Raw genomic sequence first — 15,786 nt, 5'->3', positions numbered from 1 at the left:
CCTAGGAGGCTATAAAAAGCCCCCTGGTACTAGGAATTAAACATAATTTCGACAATAACTTTTGTAATTCATTCAAGTCTTTTTCTGAGCTTTCAAAGAGTGTAAGAGGTTTTTTCTCCTTCAAAGAAGGAGATCATTTTAGAGCTTTTCATCTACCTTGGATTAACCACCAACTAGGTTGTAACTAAGTAAATTTTGTAGCCTCTTTCCTTTTATGTTGTTGTTTATTTTAATTACTTGTGTATAACTAATCAAGTCCAAAGATCAAGAAAGGATTTGTCTTTCTTTTTCAAAAAATTCACCCCCTCTTGCTGGCCTCGTGCGCACCAACAATTTATACTCCAGCAACGGTCATGAATGACTTTGGGCCATTCACTCTTACCCTATGGTCAAACCCATGAGTTCCTTAGGCCTTGCTTTCTTACTCTGCCCTCACAGAAAGGTTAGGTCGGATTTCAACATTCTCGTCACTTGGGTAACAATAATGCATTACTATATGTCACTTATTGCTTATGTATCTAAAATAATTTTAAATACATTACCAACGTTATGAGAGTCTATTGGGTCACACATAAATAACATATTGATTTAGAGATTGATTTATTTTAGTTTGACTAAAATATGATGGACCCTAAGATTATGGGATTAAGTCTTATCCGAATTAGACTCATTGAGTTAGATTCAAATGAATTCGGATTTGGATTAGACACATTGGATTAATAAGTTAGACTCATTGTCTTATTGAGTTAATGATTAATCTAATATACTAAAATCTAACCCATTTAAAAGATAATAAAAATTAATGAAGATTAATTGGTATCATTATTAGAAGAAGACTAAAAGATAAATTCTTGATATTCCTTGAAAAATATAGAAGCCTTTTGAGTAAGAATTTTCATAAGAAACTTTTGATCTTCATCTTCTTCCTCTTCTTCTTGCCTTGCCGAACCTCTGAAATTTCTAGCACAATGAAGGTGGTTTTTCTCTGAATCTAAGTTTATGTGATGAACAGGAAACATGTTCGTGTGGATACCGTAGAGGCGCGAATATTCTGATCACGCTGAGATCTACCAAAGTCAAGTTGCTGTCGGAATTATTTTGTTCACACAATAAAGGTAATTATTTTTTATGTGATAGAGTATCAAGAATGAACATACCGTATTCATAAAGATCTTTGGAGGGATCCTTTTCCTCTGCTATTATATATTATTTTATGTATAAAATCCCTATAGGCTGATCAATGAGATCTTTATTCGGCATGGAGATTCCTTATCACCCAGCTGTTGCAGCTAGCTAGCTAGCTATATTACCTGTACCTTTCAGTGCTTCATCAATCTTATTCATTCAAGAGACAATATGGACTGTACTGTGTTTCTTTTCAACTTGAACTGTCAGTTTTGGAAAACTATTCTAGTTTATAGCTCTTGAAAGTCAGGTACTTGGCTTGTTTCATTTTATTCTTAGCTCGTTTGATTATTTAGGTCCTAATTTGTCTCCTTTTTGTCCTATGATTATTAAAGACTTCAAATGAAATGCCCACATTGAGCTTTTATGAATCATAGTGTTTAGTAAAATACCTATCAGGATACTACAATCCAAACCAATCAATATTAGTTTGTTTGATCTAGTCAGTTCACCTTGAGTTGTTAAGCAGGCTTGGGATTGAGCATCATGCTAGTGCAGGTTGATGCTTCTAACTATTCGACCGGATTTTATCAAGTTAATTAGGCAGAGTTATGATTCGCTAGTTTGAATTGAGTTGTTCATGTTGGCACGTTGTCTCAAATTATTTGCTTGGACCAAGTAAATGTTGGTCCATTGACCCAAGTTGGCCGAGATGGTGAGCTGAAGAAGTAGGTCACTTGATCCACTCGGTCGAATTGATGTGTTCGATGGATCATGAGTGTTTGGACAAGAAGTGCATGGACGATGATTGCAAATTTGTTAGCATAAACACCCATGAATCAGATACAGTTGTGCATGCATATAAGATCAATTTCAATGATGCTAATCAAAGGATGTTAAATTGCTGGGTTGGTCGTCGCGTGCGTTTCTTGATTTATCCTGATGGCTGGTGGATAATTTTCGTAGGACCAGATCAATCACCTCAAGAATAATCAATGAAATTAACTAGGATTATCATTAATAATAAAGAAGATTTTGATTTCTGGTAGCGAACCTTATAATAATTTGCTCATTAGCGTTGTCAGATTTTAACATCAACATTTTTCATTAAATAAAAATTCTATTGATAGCATTTTTTTCATAGGCAATTCACAAATGGACTAGTTTATAGTTAAATTATTTTTCACATCCAGAATATTATTGAGATTAAATGGGTTTCATTATTATAAGTATTATTTATTAAATTTGATTGAATTCACAATCAAATGTCAACTATTTTAGCTATTAAATTTGACATCAAATTTAGAGATTTTAAACCATTTTGCAATTGCCAAATTTAACTTATGCATTTAGATTTTAAACCTTTTTTTTTGTGCTGATTTCCGTTCTTTCAGATTATCCAAATTTGACAGTTAAATTTAGTTTTCCAGCTGATTTTGTTTTTTTTTCCCAGTTATCCTACTTTAACACCCAGATTTAGATTTTCAATTGATTTTTAAAATGGAAAGCAAAAGCAAAAAATTAAGATGTAAAATAAACAAGATAAAAAAATTTTAACTGGAAACTAAATCTTAAATTAATTTGCAACGTAAAATAGGCGGGGAAATGTTGACAAGATAGATAAAAAGCATTTTCTAGGAGCATAATTACTTAAGTTGTATTCTTCAGTTTGATCCTTCAATTTTACAAATCTTTAACTACCTCGGTGACAGCATCATTATGAGCACAATGACTCTGGGAAGATGACTTAAAATGAAGCCACAGAGATGACTGAAACTTCCCAAATGGTACAAATTGAGCAACTTTTGTTGCAGTGTGATTGAAGAAATCAGGTTCAATCTCAAATATGGAGTAAATGCCAGGATAAAACTAAAGATCAATCCCCTTCATCAGATTCGAAAGACTGTCTTCGTCTTAACGATTCCAGTACACTCTGTGGCCGCTTACTGCTCAGCACACCGGTGCTTCCTTGGGTATCCTTCAGCTTTGGCACATTCATTGCACGCAGAGGAGTGGGTGTCTTGCGGTTTGCCTCCTTGAGCACTGACATCACCTTAGCTTTGGCAGCTGCATCTGCTACGGCTGAAGCAAGCTTCCCTTGTGTTCCAAGATTTTCTGCAACTCTGGTGTATATGCCAGCAGAGTTCTGTCCGTTCAGTGGTGAACGATAACTTTCTGATCTTTGCACGTTGGCAATGGCTTCGGCGACAGTGGATTTGGCCTTGGCTGCCTCGTATTTCTGGATGTCATAGAGGAGCTCCTTCTGAAGTTGCTTGTCAGCAACCAAGATCTCGTCAATCTCACTCTTGTAATCCTTGAGGAGGACGCGGAGGCATTCCATAAGGCAGCCTGTAAGAGGACTATTCTTGGACTCAAGTAGTTGTTTCAGTTCAATGAAGATGGGGATAGCTATCTGGATCAGGTTTTTCTTGGCTACTTGAGTGACCACCCTACATCTGGCGGCATTGATATTTCCACCACCCTCACCTCCTTCATCATCCATTTCAGATGAATCGGAACCACGAATAGGTTGGATTCTCATCTCTTTGCAAGCAAGAATTTCTAAAGCGTCCTGTAAATGGGAAAAATAACGGTCAACGTTGTTCTCTTATTGACAGAAACAAGCTCAATCTCATTGGTGACTAATAGTCAAAATTCAAGAACAGTATGTATAGCACGCGTAAAGTAAGAAGGAATACAGCAATAATAAAGTAATTAAAGAAAAACATTTAAAAATTACTTTTATAATCAATTTAATCACCCTAAAGAATACGTAATAATGGAGATTGAAAATTATGGTAAATTTAAATTTCTAATTAAATGCTAGTTGAGAAATTTATTTCATCTTCCATTAACTAGATCTAATTCAAGGATCATGATCAAATAGAAGCCTTGGATGAAAAGTAACATGATATAATCCTATTGCACTGGGAAACCTTAAAAATGTAAGGTGTGACGTGTGACAGGAAGTATAGAAGTGGCCACCAATTCCTCAGTTTAGATAACCCTATTGCACTAGGAAACCTATAAAAAAAGATAACATTATATATAATACTGAAACAGGCATGTGATATTCTTGGTTGACTGGCAAAACTTTGTAATCATGTGGCTTATAACATACCCGGAGGACAGATAGTCCAGCAACATCATCAATATTAAGCAAGCCATCAGAAGCAGCCGCCAATATCTCGGCACAAAGCTTTGCTGATGTAGCCAAGAGGTGCTCTGGCGCCATCTGTCTTAACAAAGAAAGATATATATGCATCCTCTGTGACCTTGATTTCTCATCAGTGCCTCTGTATTGCAAAATATGCAAAATATGCGTGTGTGTACAAAAGGCTCAATAATCAATGCTTATGCAATCTCAATTTGAGGATTATAATTTGCACTGAACTTACCTGATAGAAAAAAGTTGAGATATATTATTCAAGCCGCCTTGAGTTTCATTGTTGAATGAATGGATGCTGCAGTCATTTAGGAAAAAGATTGCCTCAACAAAACTGTTGTATGCAAGAAGTGGTGCCTTAGCTGTTATGCAAATATAAGAAAATATGTTACTTAAATCATAAAGAAATCAAGATATGAACACAATAGGAGACCAAACCCTTTAGGATGTTTCCAAAGAGGAAATCAGCCAGATGTCTTATCTTTGCAGATTCGTCAACCAGAGACAACAAGAATCGAAGGAAAAGGACTCCTCTCCATTTTACATAATCTCTCTGGGAAAAGAAAAGTCAAGGAATCAGGATCACGAGGTAGAATTCTCTAAATAATCTATTCACAGGTTTGAGAACCTGTAATAATTGTGAAAGTAAGATGAATGTCTGCCTTCTCACAACTTCACAGGAATCACGCAATGATATAGTGATCTTGTGTATGTAACTGTTACAGAGGCAGAAGGAAATTGTAATCAGTGCTACCAAACACAGGCATCTGTTGTCAATCAAATACGTTGAGCATGTAAAACCTTTTGAGATGAAATGTTGGATGTTCTCCTAAAACTACATAGAAGAATATGATAAGAAGATGAAAAAATTTTGAGCGTTTCAACTTCTAACACAGTTGCAACTCTGTCAAAGGGTATGAGAATTCACTGAATTGTTTACCTGAAAGCATTAATGTTTATTTTCTTGGTGAATCAATACCTTTTTTAAAGTAACAATATATACTAAAGCATAAACAAAAATATTCTTGAAAAGGATAGAAAACTAAAGGAAACTAGAATTCAAAGACAGATGAATACCAGTCAACTAAGGCAGTGTATCGGACACAAAAATCTGTCATTGCCACCATAATGTTGTTGCGGAGAGCAGCATTGTCACTTCTCTCCAACTCCTATAGTACCCCAACAAGACAATAGAACTATAATAACTAAAAGATCGAAATCAAGAAATAGAGTTGAGTGATAGGAATAATTTTCACCTGCACAAATAGTGGAATATAACGCTTTGCTAATTTATCATCAACAAGGCACATTTTTCCCATTGTCACCCATGACTGAATGTACAAAGGAAGAGCCAACTCTTTAAATGAAATTGTTGACCCAACAAGCTTCCTGGACTTTGTTTCAGAATTTTCAGATGTTATAATAGTGTGTAACACAGCAACAATGCCATGAATATTAGCAGAAGGGCAGACTATAATTGATGATCCAATAGTAAAAGCAGCAGTCACTGCTTTGAATGTCAACTTTGAGATTGAAGCATCTCTTGTTCCTTTTCTTCTATTCTGTGGCGTGAGGAAACTGTCCATCTTGGAAGATTCTCGCACATCAGTTACATAACTGTCAAGAATCTCTAGAGCTTTCGAAAGCAACTGCTGCACCCATTTCAATACAAGGATGTCACCCTCTTCAGCTCTTGTAGCCTTTCTCTTGCATAGAGTTTTCAAAGCTTTTACATGAGCATCAACCTACAAGCATAACAAAAGGAAATAGTTCGCAATCTACTAAATGCTGGAAATTGCAAACATCCTTTGAATTACATATTCTAGAATGTGAAGAACAATATAAAATCTGTAATATCACTTGCCCATAGCTCCATATTCCATCTGCTTCTTAACCACTACAGGTTATAGAAAATAAATATAGTAAAGCTTTTAGCTGAACTAGATGCATGGAAATATTGATGGCGATGTATATAAAAGCAAGTGAACTTTTAATAAAATTAACTAACACGAGACACTAGAAAATAATGTGCATTGCTTTTGTGATCCATCTAGTGAAATTTTTCCATAAGGCAATATATTGAAGAACTTGATAAAGGGTAGCCAGTTGCAAGAAGCTCCCGCCGATGTGGGGTCTCGAGGAATGGTCTATTATACACCGCCTTACTCTGTTTTGCAAGAGGTTGTTTCCGAGATTCAGATCAGTGATAATGCGGGAGCATAAAAAAGTAATTTTAATATTTTTATTTTTTATCGAGCTTAGTATTTAGGGTATTTTTGTTAATTTTTGCCAATTATATTTTTAGATTTTGAGTCTGTTTAGGATATTTTATATTTTTAATACGTTTAGAATTTTTCCTTTCTATCAATATTTCTTTCCTTTACATATATAAAGTTGTAGTCTATATAAACGTCCTGTTACTTTAAATGAGATGCATAATGGAAAGCCGTTGGACCAGATGATATTCCGATAGAGGTATGGAAGTGCTTAGGGAAACAAGGTATTGAATGACTTACAAAATTATTTAACATGATATTGAAGACGAAAAAAATGTCTGATCAATGGAGGATAAGTACTCTAGTTCCCTTATATAAGAATAAGGGAGACGTACAAAATTGTGCAAACTATAGGGGTATTAAACTAATGAGTCATACTATGAAACTTTGGGAAAAAATAATAGAAAAAAGATTAAGGAAGGAGACCACAGTGATAGAAAATCAATTTGGGTTCATGTTTGGAAGGTCGACAATAGAAGCTATACATCTTCTTAGACAATTAATTGAAAAATATCGGGAGCAAAAACAAGATCTACATATGGTATTCATTGACTTAGAAAAAGCTTATGATAGAGTAGAAATTATATGGAGAATTTTAGAAAAAAGAAGTGTTAACGTAACATATATTGAACTAATTAAGGATATGTATGAGGATGTAACAACCAAAGTAAAGACTTCAGGGGAGTAACTGAAGTATTTCCAATAAAGATAGGGTTACATCAAGGATCAGCTCTAAGTCCCTATCTTTTTACACTAATTATGGACGAACTCACTGTGCACATTCAAGACACAGTACCGTGGTGCATGTTGTTTGCAGATGATATTATTTTGGTAGATGAGACATTTGAAGGAGTAAATGCTAAGTTAGAATCTTGGAGGGAAACACTCAAAGGGAAAGGTTTTAAACTTAGTAGATTAAAGACAGAATATATGGAATTTAAGTTTAGCAATATTAGAAGTAATGAAACAATTGTTAAGATAGGAGAGGACGAGTTGCCTGGAATCGAGAGATTTAAATATTTAGGATCATTTTTACAAAATGATGGAGGGATTGAGAGAGATGTCTTACATAGAATACAAGCAGGATGGGTGAAATGGAGAGGAGCGTCGGGTGTTTTATGTGACTGTAAAGTACCTCTTAAACTTAAAGGTAAGTTCTATAAAATCGCAGTTAGACCTGCTATGTTATATGGAGCTGAATGTTGGGTTATGACTCGAACACATGAGTAGAAGATGAGAGTTGCAGGGATGAGGATGTTAAGGTGGATGTGTGGACATACGAAGATAGACAAAATAAGAAATGAAAGCATTAGAGAGAAAGTCGGAATTGCATCTATTGAGGACAAACTCCGAGAGACACGTTTAAGATGGTATGGACATGTACTTAGACGACCAATAAATGCTCCAGTTAGACGATGTGAAACTATGATAAATATGCATATCAAACGAGGAAGAGCAAGACCAAAAAAGACTTAGTTAGCAACAATAAAACAAGATAAAATTTATTTAAATATAGATGATGATATAATAGGAGATAGAACTCAATGGCGTAAAAGGATTCATACAGCCAACCCCACCTAGTGGGAAAAGACTTGATTGTTGTTGTTGTTGTTGTTGTAAATTTGTCAAGGCTGGTCAAATCTTCAACAGCCGTGGAAACCTCACCACCGAGGTTGATCTTACATGTGACTATAGGGCCTTTGCAAGGGCTGTTATTCCAAGTGGTGCAACCACAAGTGCATATGAAGTGCTGGTGCTGAGAGATGGAGGATCATATTACTTGGAAAGGGTGTCCTCAAGGATGTTAAGTATGTGAATAAGGTAATTGCTACAGCATTCATCGACAAGGATCCTATTGAGCAAAGCACAAATTGATAACTACATGGTCCAACAACTTAATGTTACTCAAAAAGAATGGGGTTGGTGCAAACAAAAGCTTGGTAAAAAACTAGCTTGGTGCAAAACTTCTAGTTTTGATGATAGTGATGGGGAAGATTATGGAGATTCAACAAATTTTGATAAGGAGGTAATAGTCCGCAATTGCTAGTAAATTTTACCGAATTGATACCAAAAAGAATGGGGTTGGTGCAAACAAAAGCTTGGTAAAAAACTATCTTGATGCAAAACTTCTAGTTTTGATGATAGTGATGGGGAAGATTATGGAGATTCAACAAATTTTGATAAGGAGGTAATAGTCCGCAATTGCTAGTAAATTTTACCGAATTGATACCAAATGATCTTCCTCCTGAGCTACCCCTAATACTATTCTAAATTCGAGGATGAATTTTCTCCATCTTAGAGAGAATGATGCGAGACCGGAGAAAGTAATTTTAGTATTTTTGTTATCATTTTTATCGAGTTTGATATTTAGAGTATTTTTAATAATTTCTATCTTTTATATTTTTAGATTTTGAGTACGTTTAAGACATTTTATATTTTTCATATGTTTAGAATTTTTCTCTTTCAGTATTTCTTTCCTTTGCATATTTAGGATTAGAGTATATATAACCATCCTGTTTAATTTTAAAAAGACAATCTTTGATTAATAAAAATTCGGCCACGTCGTTCTTCTTTTCCCAAAGCTTCTTTAGTTTTTTGATGTCTATTCCCTGGTATTCGTGCACGAATCAACAGGTTTAAAAGATCATTTCCAGTAATCATACACGAATCAACCAATTCGATAGTTATTCAAGTCACTTCCAGTATCCGTACGTGAATCAATAGAATCGATAGTTATCCGCTGCATCACTTGACCTCTAAGTCACATAACAACAACTTTATTATTGCGCCAAGATTCCCCTTCATTGAAAAACTCAATAGAAAATTTAAATTTAAAATAACTAACTAAACATATATATAACATATATATACACTTAAAAATTGAATAATTCCTGAAGTCTAATGAAGAAGCAAGTTAGATACGGGTATTGATTGTCCTGTAAGTATATATCATTCACCATAAATGATAAGATAAATGGATATTTTGACAAACCCATCCATGGATTATGTTGTAAATAGTATTCGTGCTGCAACCAGGATACAAGCTATTAACTAAAAAGTTGTTGACAAAAATCCCATTTGGTTGGATCATTGTCACCTAGTTTCCAAAAACATATTTGGTAAGATGATTTCTTTGAAATAAAATTCTAAAACATGAGGAGATGAAAAAGTGAAACTAAAAAATAGAGAAGAAAATCTCATTTCTATTTTCAAAAAAATCTCATTTCTATTTTTAGAGAATCTCATTAACAATGGCATACTTATCTATTAAATTCATTATTATAATTAAATATTATTTATTATTATACATAATAGTTATTATTGTTTACTATGATTATTACCATTTTTGTTCACTATTACATTATTAACTAGTATTTTATATTTCTGTTATTATTATTTTAATATAAAAGATGAAGGGGAGCCTTGGCGCAACGGTAAAGTTGTTGCTTTGTGACCAAAAGGTCACGGTTTCGAATCCTGAAAGCAGCCTCTTGCAAAAAAATAGGGTAAGACTGCGTACAATGGATCCTTACCCGGGACCCCACATAACAGGAGTTTCGTGCACCGGGCTACCTTTTTATTATTTTAATATAAAAGATCAATAATAACACAACAATATGATCACGATTATACAATGTAATAGCATCATAAAACATATAATGTAATACTATTATCATATTATATTATATTTTTTTTTTATTTTATTTATTCAACCAAATAAACCTCATTATATCTATCTCTATGAATAATTCCATTTAATAAACCAAACAAGTTTTCATGTTTTCAAATTCTTGAAAATGAATTAATTTTTGTTTATCACATTCTCCATTTCATAGAAATGAAAATTTGAAGAAGAAAAAATTGTGAACCAAACAAGTCGTGCAATTTCTAGGCAATTACAGGTTAAGGGAAACACATTTATCATATATGTTTAACCATTTAGAATACAGATGAATCTCTCTAAGTATTCACCTAAATTAAACAAATGTAATGCATATCAAGATAAGCTACAAATATGCACTCAGGTTTGAAGTTAAATATTGATAGATGAAGCAGATGAACCATTCCCCTTGAAATTATGAACAACTATTGATGGAAGTCAAAAGAGCTACCAAGCCTACACAAGGAATTAGAAAAGAACTAAAGTGGAGTTCCTTTGGATCAGTGGAATTGCAAACTTAGGATTGGACTGTACATTACCTTTTAACAAATTTAGTCAAAATAGGGATTTTGTCCAAAATCATATTTGCCATTTTCACATTGACTATCTAAGGAGAAGAATAAGGAAGACTGTTAAAGTTGAAAAAGGAAATATTTTATGATGAATATATATTAAAAATTTCAAGGCTAAATTGTACAACATTTCAAAATATAACAGAAGACATGGAAGGAAACAATTCAAAACTAATTGAGCATTTATGGAGGGAAATTCCATCAATCAAATCTCCCAAAGTTGAAAGGTTCCTTGATTCATAAATTGATGGAAAGGAATCTTTTTTCATTTTCATACAAGGGGGTTGCAGATGTGGCAAAGAGGATTGTAAAAGTTATGGAACTTTAAATAAATGTAGTCCAATAGAAATTAGAAACTCACTGACTTTTCCACTTAGGTTTTTGGGAAACTTGGAGTTTTCGAATGAGTCTAGTGTGTCATCTAGATCAATCTTCTTCTCTTCGCTCTATCTTATAATCCCATTCATTCACAAAAGTCAAGCTTTATTGATGTCTTCAATTTCTTGAAAATCTCACTGTTTTTAAACCCATCACCCAAGAATTGATAATAGGAAGATGAAAACAGAAACAGAACCAAATATGGAGACTACCAAAAGTAAATCTAGAACTACTCGTGTAGAATTTTATGATTCATTGTCATGTATTGCATTTAGATCCAAAAGTTTTGGAGATTGTTTGTTCTTGTATTTTCAAGGTCAATTAATTACTTACAAATTAGGTTTACATTGTTTTTCCTCCTACCTCAGGTTTTACCCATATAAAAGTTTCCCCCAAAACCTCCTATGTCAATTTTTCTAGAACCATTAAACTGCTAGAAAGAGTACATTCTCAACCATGAGAGAAGATAACATTTGATCTCAATCAAAATTAAATATTTTACAAAAGTCATTTTTTTAGTTAATGGATGGGTGGCTCATTGTATTTACTTATTTATCCACATGAAGTCTTCATGTTCCCAATTGTGCTTTGCCCTTTGGTTCAATACAAATTATCAATAACCATGATGCAAGATGTATTTTTCTTCTTTTTAACGGTGTAGACCAAGAATGTTTCCTCTACTTAAAAACCCACAGCAGAACCTATTTTGTTTAAAATGCATCCTTAGCATATAGTTTTATTAGTCATCGCCACCATCATCATCCAATTATTGGGGACCAACTACATGAATCCTGTACCTCTATTGAACCCTATGAAAGCCTGTAAACTTTTATCAGTATGTGCATAAATATCACATAAGGTTATCCTGCAGCTCAATTTTTTGGTTTTTTCATCAAAATAAATTTCAACAGCAATAATTGTCCACATATATCTCATACAAAGTGCAATATAATTTCTTTTCAAAAATACAGTACCAAAATTCTGTATGGTTGAAAACTTGGCTCGACATCTTTACAATATTGGAACAGAATGCAGAAGAATTATAAGGTCATGGGTCTATAGAAAAGCATTACAAACTAAAGTTATAGTTAGTATTTACCTCACTTAAGTTCATATTGAAGTTCTTGAGACGGTCTAGCAAATTGCAAGCTAGCTCTGCAGCAGGCTCAGGAGGCAACTCCAAGGACACATTAGCAATGGTTTGCAACAGGTGAACACGATCTCCTGCCCACATGAAAGAGTTTGGCTCCCCTCCGTCATCAATGTTGTTTTTACCATGTTCTTCTTCAATAACTTTGTCAAGAAGATGCCAATGGTGATGGAGAAATTCCCATTCTACAGCCTTGGGGGTGAACAATGACACCACAGAAAGCAACTGCCATGTTCCAGGAGGGGCTGTCCACTTCTCTATGCTCTTACCAGTGCTCAACCATAAGGATTCTGATATTTTAATTGTATTCTGAAGTGACCTTACAACTGACACCTTGATCTTTTTCTTCTTTCCAAGGCATGCACATATCTTTCTCACGCATATGGCCACTTCACTGTCACAAGTCCCTTTTAACAAATCAAATAAACCTTCAGGAAATAAGGACTCCAAACTAGTAGCATCCTTTTCAAAGTTCAAATTTGAAGCTCGAGAAATTCTATCTAAGACCAATTCCTGAAATAAATTCTCACAATCTTCTTGGATACTTGTTTCGTTATCAACAATCAACCGAGGAACAGAATGAAGCCATTGAGTTATTACTGAGCCATCAGGGTATATCCTACAAGCCTACAACAACAATTGATGAAAACTTAAGAATGAATTAGGAAGCAAAATATTGGGGAAAAAAAAGAAAGGTGAAATTGAGATACATTTACCTCTGATAGAGCTATAATAGCAGCTTTCCGGATTGTGACTAAAGGGTCGGAGCAAGCTGAACTCAATATCTTAAGGAGCACTTCTTCAACTGGCCTTCCAAATAATTTTATTGACTTTGTGACAAGAAGAAGTGCTGCTTTCCTTACTGCAGCCTTATCATCCTGACACCTACTCCTCAATAAGTCACTAAAGCTAACTTTTCCCATTCCTATTAAATCCCATAAATGAGAAGCACTATCTGAATCTACAGCTAACAGGCCAAGTAATTGAGCAGTGTTTGTTAAAGCTCGAGCTCTAATTGCAGTAGCTGAATCTGAGCATCTCTGTATTAATGCTCTCAAACAATTCACTCCCCATACATTGTCATTCGAATATTGAGGCAATTCCTTTACCACGAAAGAATTGGGAGAAGATGTCAAAAGTGATAGAATGAGGTCTACTGCCAAAAGTCTTAGCTGAGACTTCCCTTGTGTCATCTTTACCACAAACCCAGCATATCCTACTCGATCTTCTTCCTGCATTGCCTGAACAATCTCCATGATGGAATCAACAGCGCAAGCTCTTGGTTCTGACTTTTCTGGCGCTTTTATAGATAAGAACCTAGGCAAGTAGACCAGAGCTTTCCTCACTGCATCATTCTCGTAGCCCAGAGGCACCAGCATTTTGGTGATAAAAGCTATTGCAGAGGCTCGTGATGGTGATTTCACAGGAGACAAGAGCATCGGCGCCAGCGATCGCAAAACCTCAGCAGCTGAAGTCGTCTGATCTCCATGCTCAGGCTTTGAAACGAGACTGTAGAGTACACGAAAACATAGATCTTGCAGGCCGTGATGGCTGGAGGAGGAACTAAGGATTTCTGACAACGTTTCAACCAATGGTTTGAGGGCATCAGCAGTGCCATCAAGCTGAACACGGCAGAGTACGGAGTCGAGAAGTTGAAGGACGCGAGGAAGCAGGTCAGGAACGCCAGAGGCCTGATCCATTGGAAACGTTGAAGCGCGGCAAGCAGGTCGGGGAGGTTTCCTCTTCCGGCCGTTCCTCCGACGATCGGAAGGACCGTTCGAGGCGTCCAGCGGGAGTTCAGGGGAGGCAGGAGATGACAACGTAAGTGACTTAAGGGAACGGCGGATTGAGCGAAGGAGCGACAGAAAGGCGAGGGGCGTGAAGAGGGAGAAGAGAGGAGAAGCGGGGGAGAGGAGGAGGGAGAGATACGCCCGGGCAGCGAGGAGTGAGAGGCGCGGGGATGAGTCTTCCATGGAGGAGGAGAGGGGTCTAAGGATGGCGGACGCCGGAAGTCCGCCAGCGGCGAGTCGGTCCCAGAAGACAACGACGGCATTGTCGGGTGCGGCATCGAGGAGAGACTGAAGGCCAAGGATGGAGCTCTCAGAGAGGGGCGATTCCTCATCACGGCAGCCATGAGAAGACTCGAGCTCGGAGAGGATCGAGGAGAGGGTTTCACTCTCGTCGGCATCGTCTTCCATGTCGATCACCCCGAAACCCTTTTGGATTTGGGGCAGTTCCCGCTCAAAGGAGACGGAGAGAAATCTCCGGGTTAATCCCCTTACGCTTACCGGATAGTGTAGTTACTTCGCATGGACCAAAATTTCGAAATGGCTAAAACGGCTAAAATATAATTAAGAATTGGACAGGTTTCAGATTTAATAATTTTTATTAACTTTTTTAAATGATAAATTTTTATGGAATTATAAATTTTTATTAATTTTTATAAAATCTCATATAGTTATAAAAAAATTCCATGTAATTCTATAGTTTTATAGATTTAAGAGGTGTATTCAATTTTGAAAAAGTGTAGGTGGTCATAATATATTTATTTTCAAACAAACCTAAAATATCTAATTAAATTTATTTTTTAAATAAAATAATAAATAGTATACTTGTCCATAAAAATTTTTTTTTAACTTTTTATACTTTTATTTTATTTTGATTAAAAATAAAGAGAAGATAACGTCTCATTTTACAAAAAAAAAAAAATTAATAATGTTTAATCCAATAATATTATAATAATTTTAAATATTTTTATTTATATTTTTATCCAAATTAACCTAAAATGTTAGTCAACCCTTTAATTTGTCAAACTTTTAATAAAATGTTAAATTGATAAATTTGATTAGTAATAAAATTAATAATATTATTATTAATTTGATTAGTAATAATATTATTAAAATAAATAAATATAAATATATAAAATTTATTTTAAAATTTTAAAATTTAATAAATTTTATAGAATATTTTTAGATCAAATTTCATTAGACTTTATTAAATTATCTATTAAATAAATTGAGAATTAAGTTGATTTATTAATATATATTTTATATTAAACTCTACTGTCTCAAGTTTCTCTTCCCTCTACGCATAGCGCCACCGTCCAAATTGACTTCGATTTCAACCTGCTCGCAAGTAGTCGACGGAAATATCACTAGCTGCCTCAGACAATTTTTCTATTTATTTTTCTCCTTTTCGGCGCACTGCAGGCTTCACCAGATGACACTCATTGTTTCCCATCACGAGCAACCAAAGAAAAAATCTCTGGCTGCAGCACGCCTCCATGAGTCGCAGCTGGAGTAAAGGCTACAAGCGGTTGTTGTTCCGTTCCAACCGTTCATATCCATTCTTTTACCGTTATAACGTCGGAGAACAACATTTCAGAGGATTCTCAGCTTCGCATGAAATGCAGGTCGTCGAGAGGTTGATGCAGGTCGTCGAGAGGTTGAACAAGGACA

At 35.1% G+C, this 15,786-nt stretch overlaps 1 protein-coding gene across 1 annotated transcript; it reads right to left on the bottom strand.

Moving 5' to 3' along the window:
* Nucleotides 1–2,733: 2,733 nt before the first annotated feature.
* Nucleotides 2,734–14,637, bottom strand: LOC122027948 (condensin-2 complex subunit D3-like). Its single transcript, XM_042586963.1, has 9 exons — nt 13,045–14,637; nt 12,278–12,955; nt 5,548–6,036; nt 5,369–5,460; nt 4,920–5,007; nt 4,730–4,844; nt 4,524–4,653; nt 4,247–4,421; nt 2,734–3,697 (listed from the first exon to the last, which is right to left on the bottom strand). The coding sequence occupies exons 1-9, from the start codon at nt 14,524–14,526 to the stop codon at nt 3,002–3,004; spliced, it is 3,945 nt and encodes a 1,314-aa protein (XP_042442897.1). The 5' UTR covers nt 14,527–14,637; the 3' UTR covers nt 2,734–3,001.
* Between the last annotated feature and the right edge of the window lie 1,149 nt (nt 14,638–15,786).

Source organism: Zingiber officinale, chromosome 10A (assembly GCF_018446385.1).
Source record: "Zingiber officinale cultivar Zhangliang chromosome 10A, Zo_v1.1, whole genome shotgun sequence".
NCBI lineage: Eukaryota > Viridiplantae > Streptophyta > Magnoliopsida > Zingiberales > Zingiberaceae > Zingiber > Zingiber officinale.
This window is presented reverse-complemented; position numbering and strand designations above follow the sequence as displayed.

Excerpts from the sequence above, each read along its gene's own strand:
- LOC122027948 (XM_042586963.1), bottom strand. The coding sequence starts at position 14,526 with ATGGAAGACGATGCCGACGAGAGTGAAACCCTCTCCTCGATCCTCTCC. Across the intron at positions 12,956-13,044 it reads CTATTATAGCTCTATCAGAG|GCTTGTAGGATATACCCTGA; the intron begins GTAAATGTATCT and ends TTGTTGTTGTAG. Across the intron at positions 3,698-4,246 it reads CTGGACTATCTGTCCTCCGG|GACGCTTTAGAAATTCTTGC; the intron begins GTATGTTATAAG and ends TCCCATTTACAG.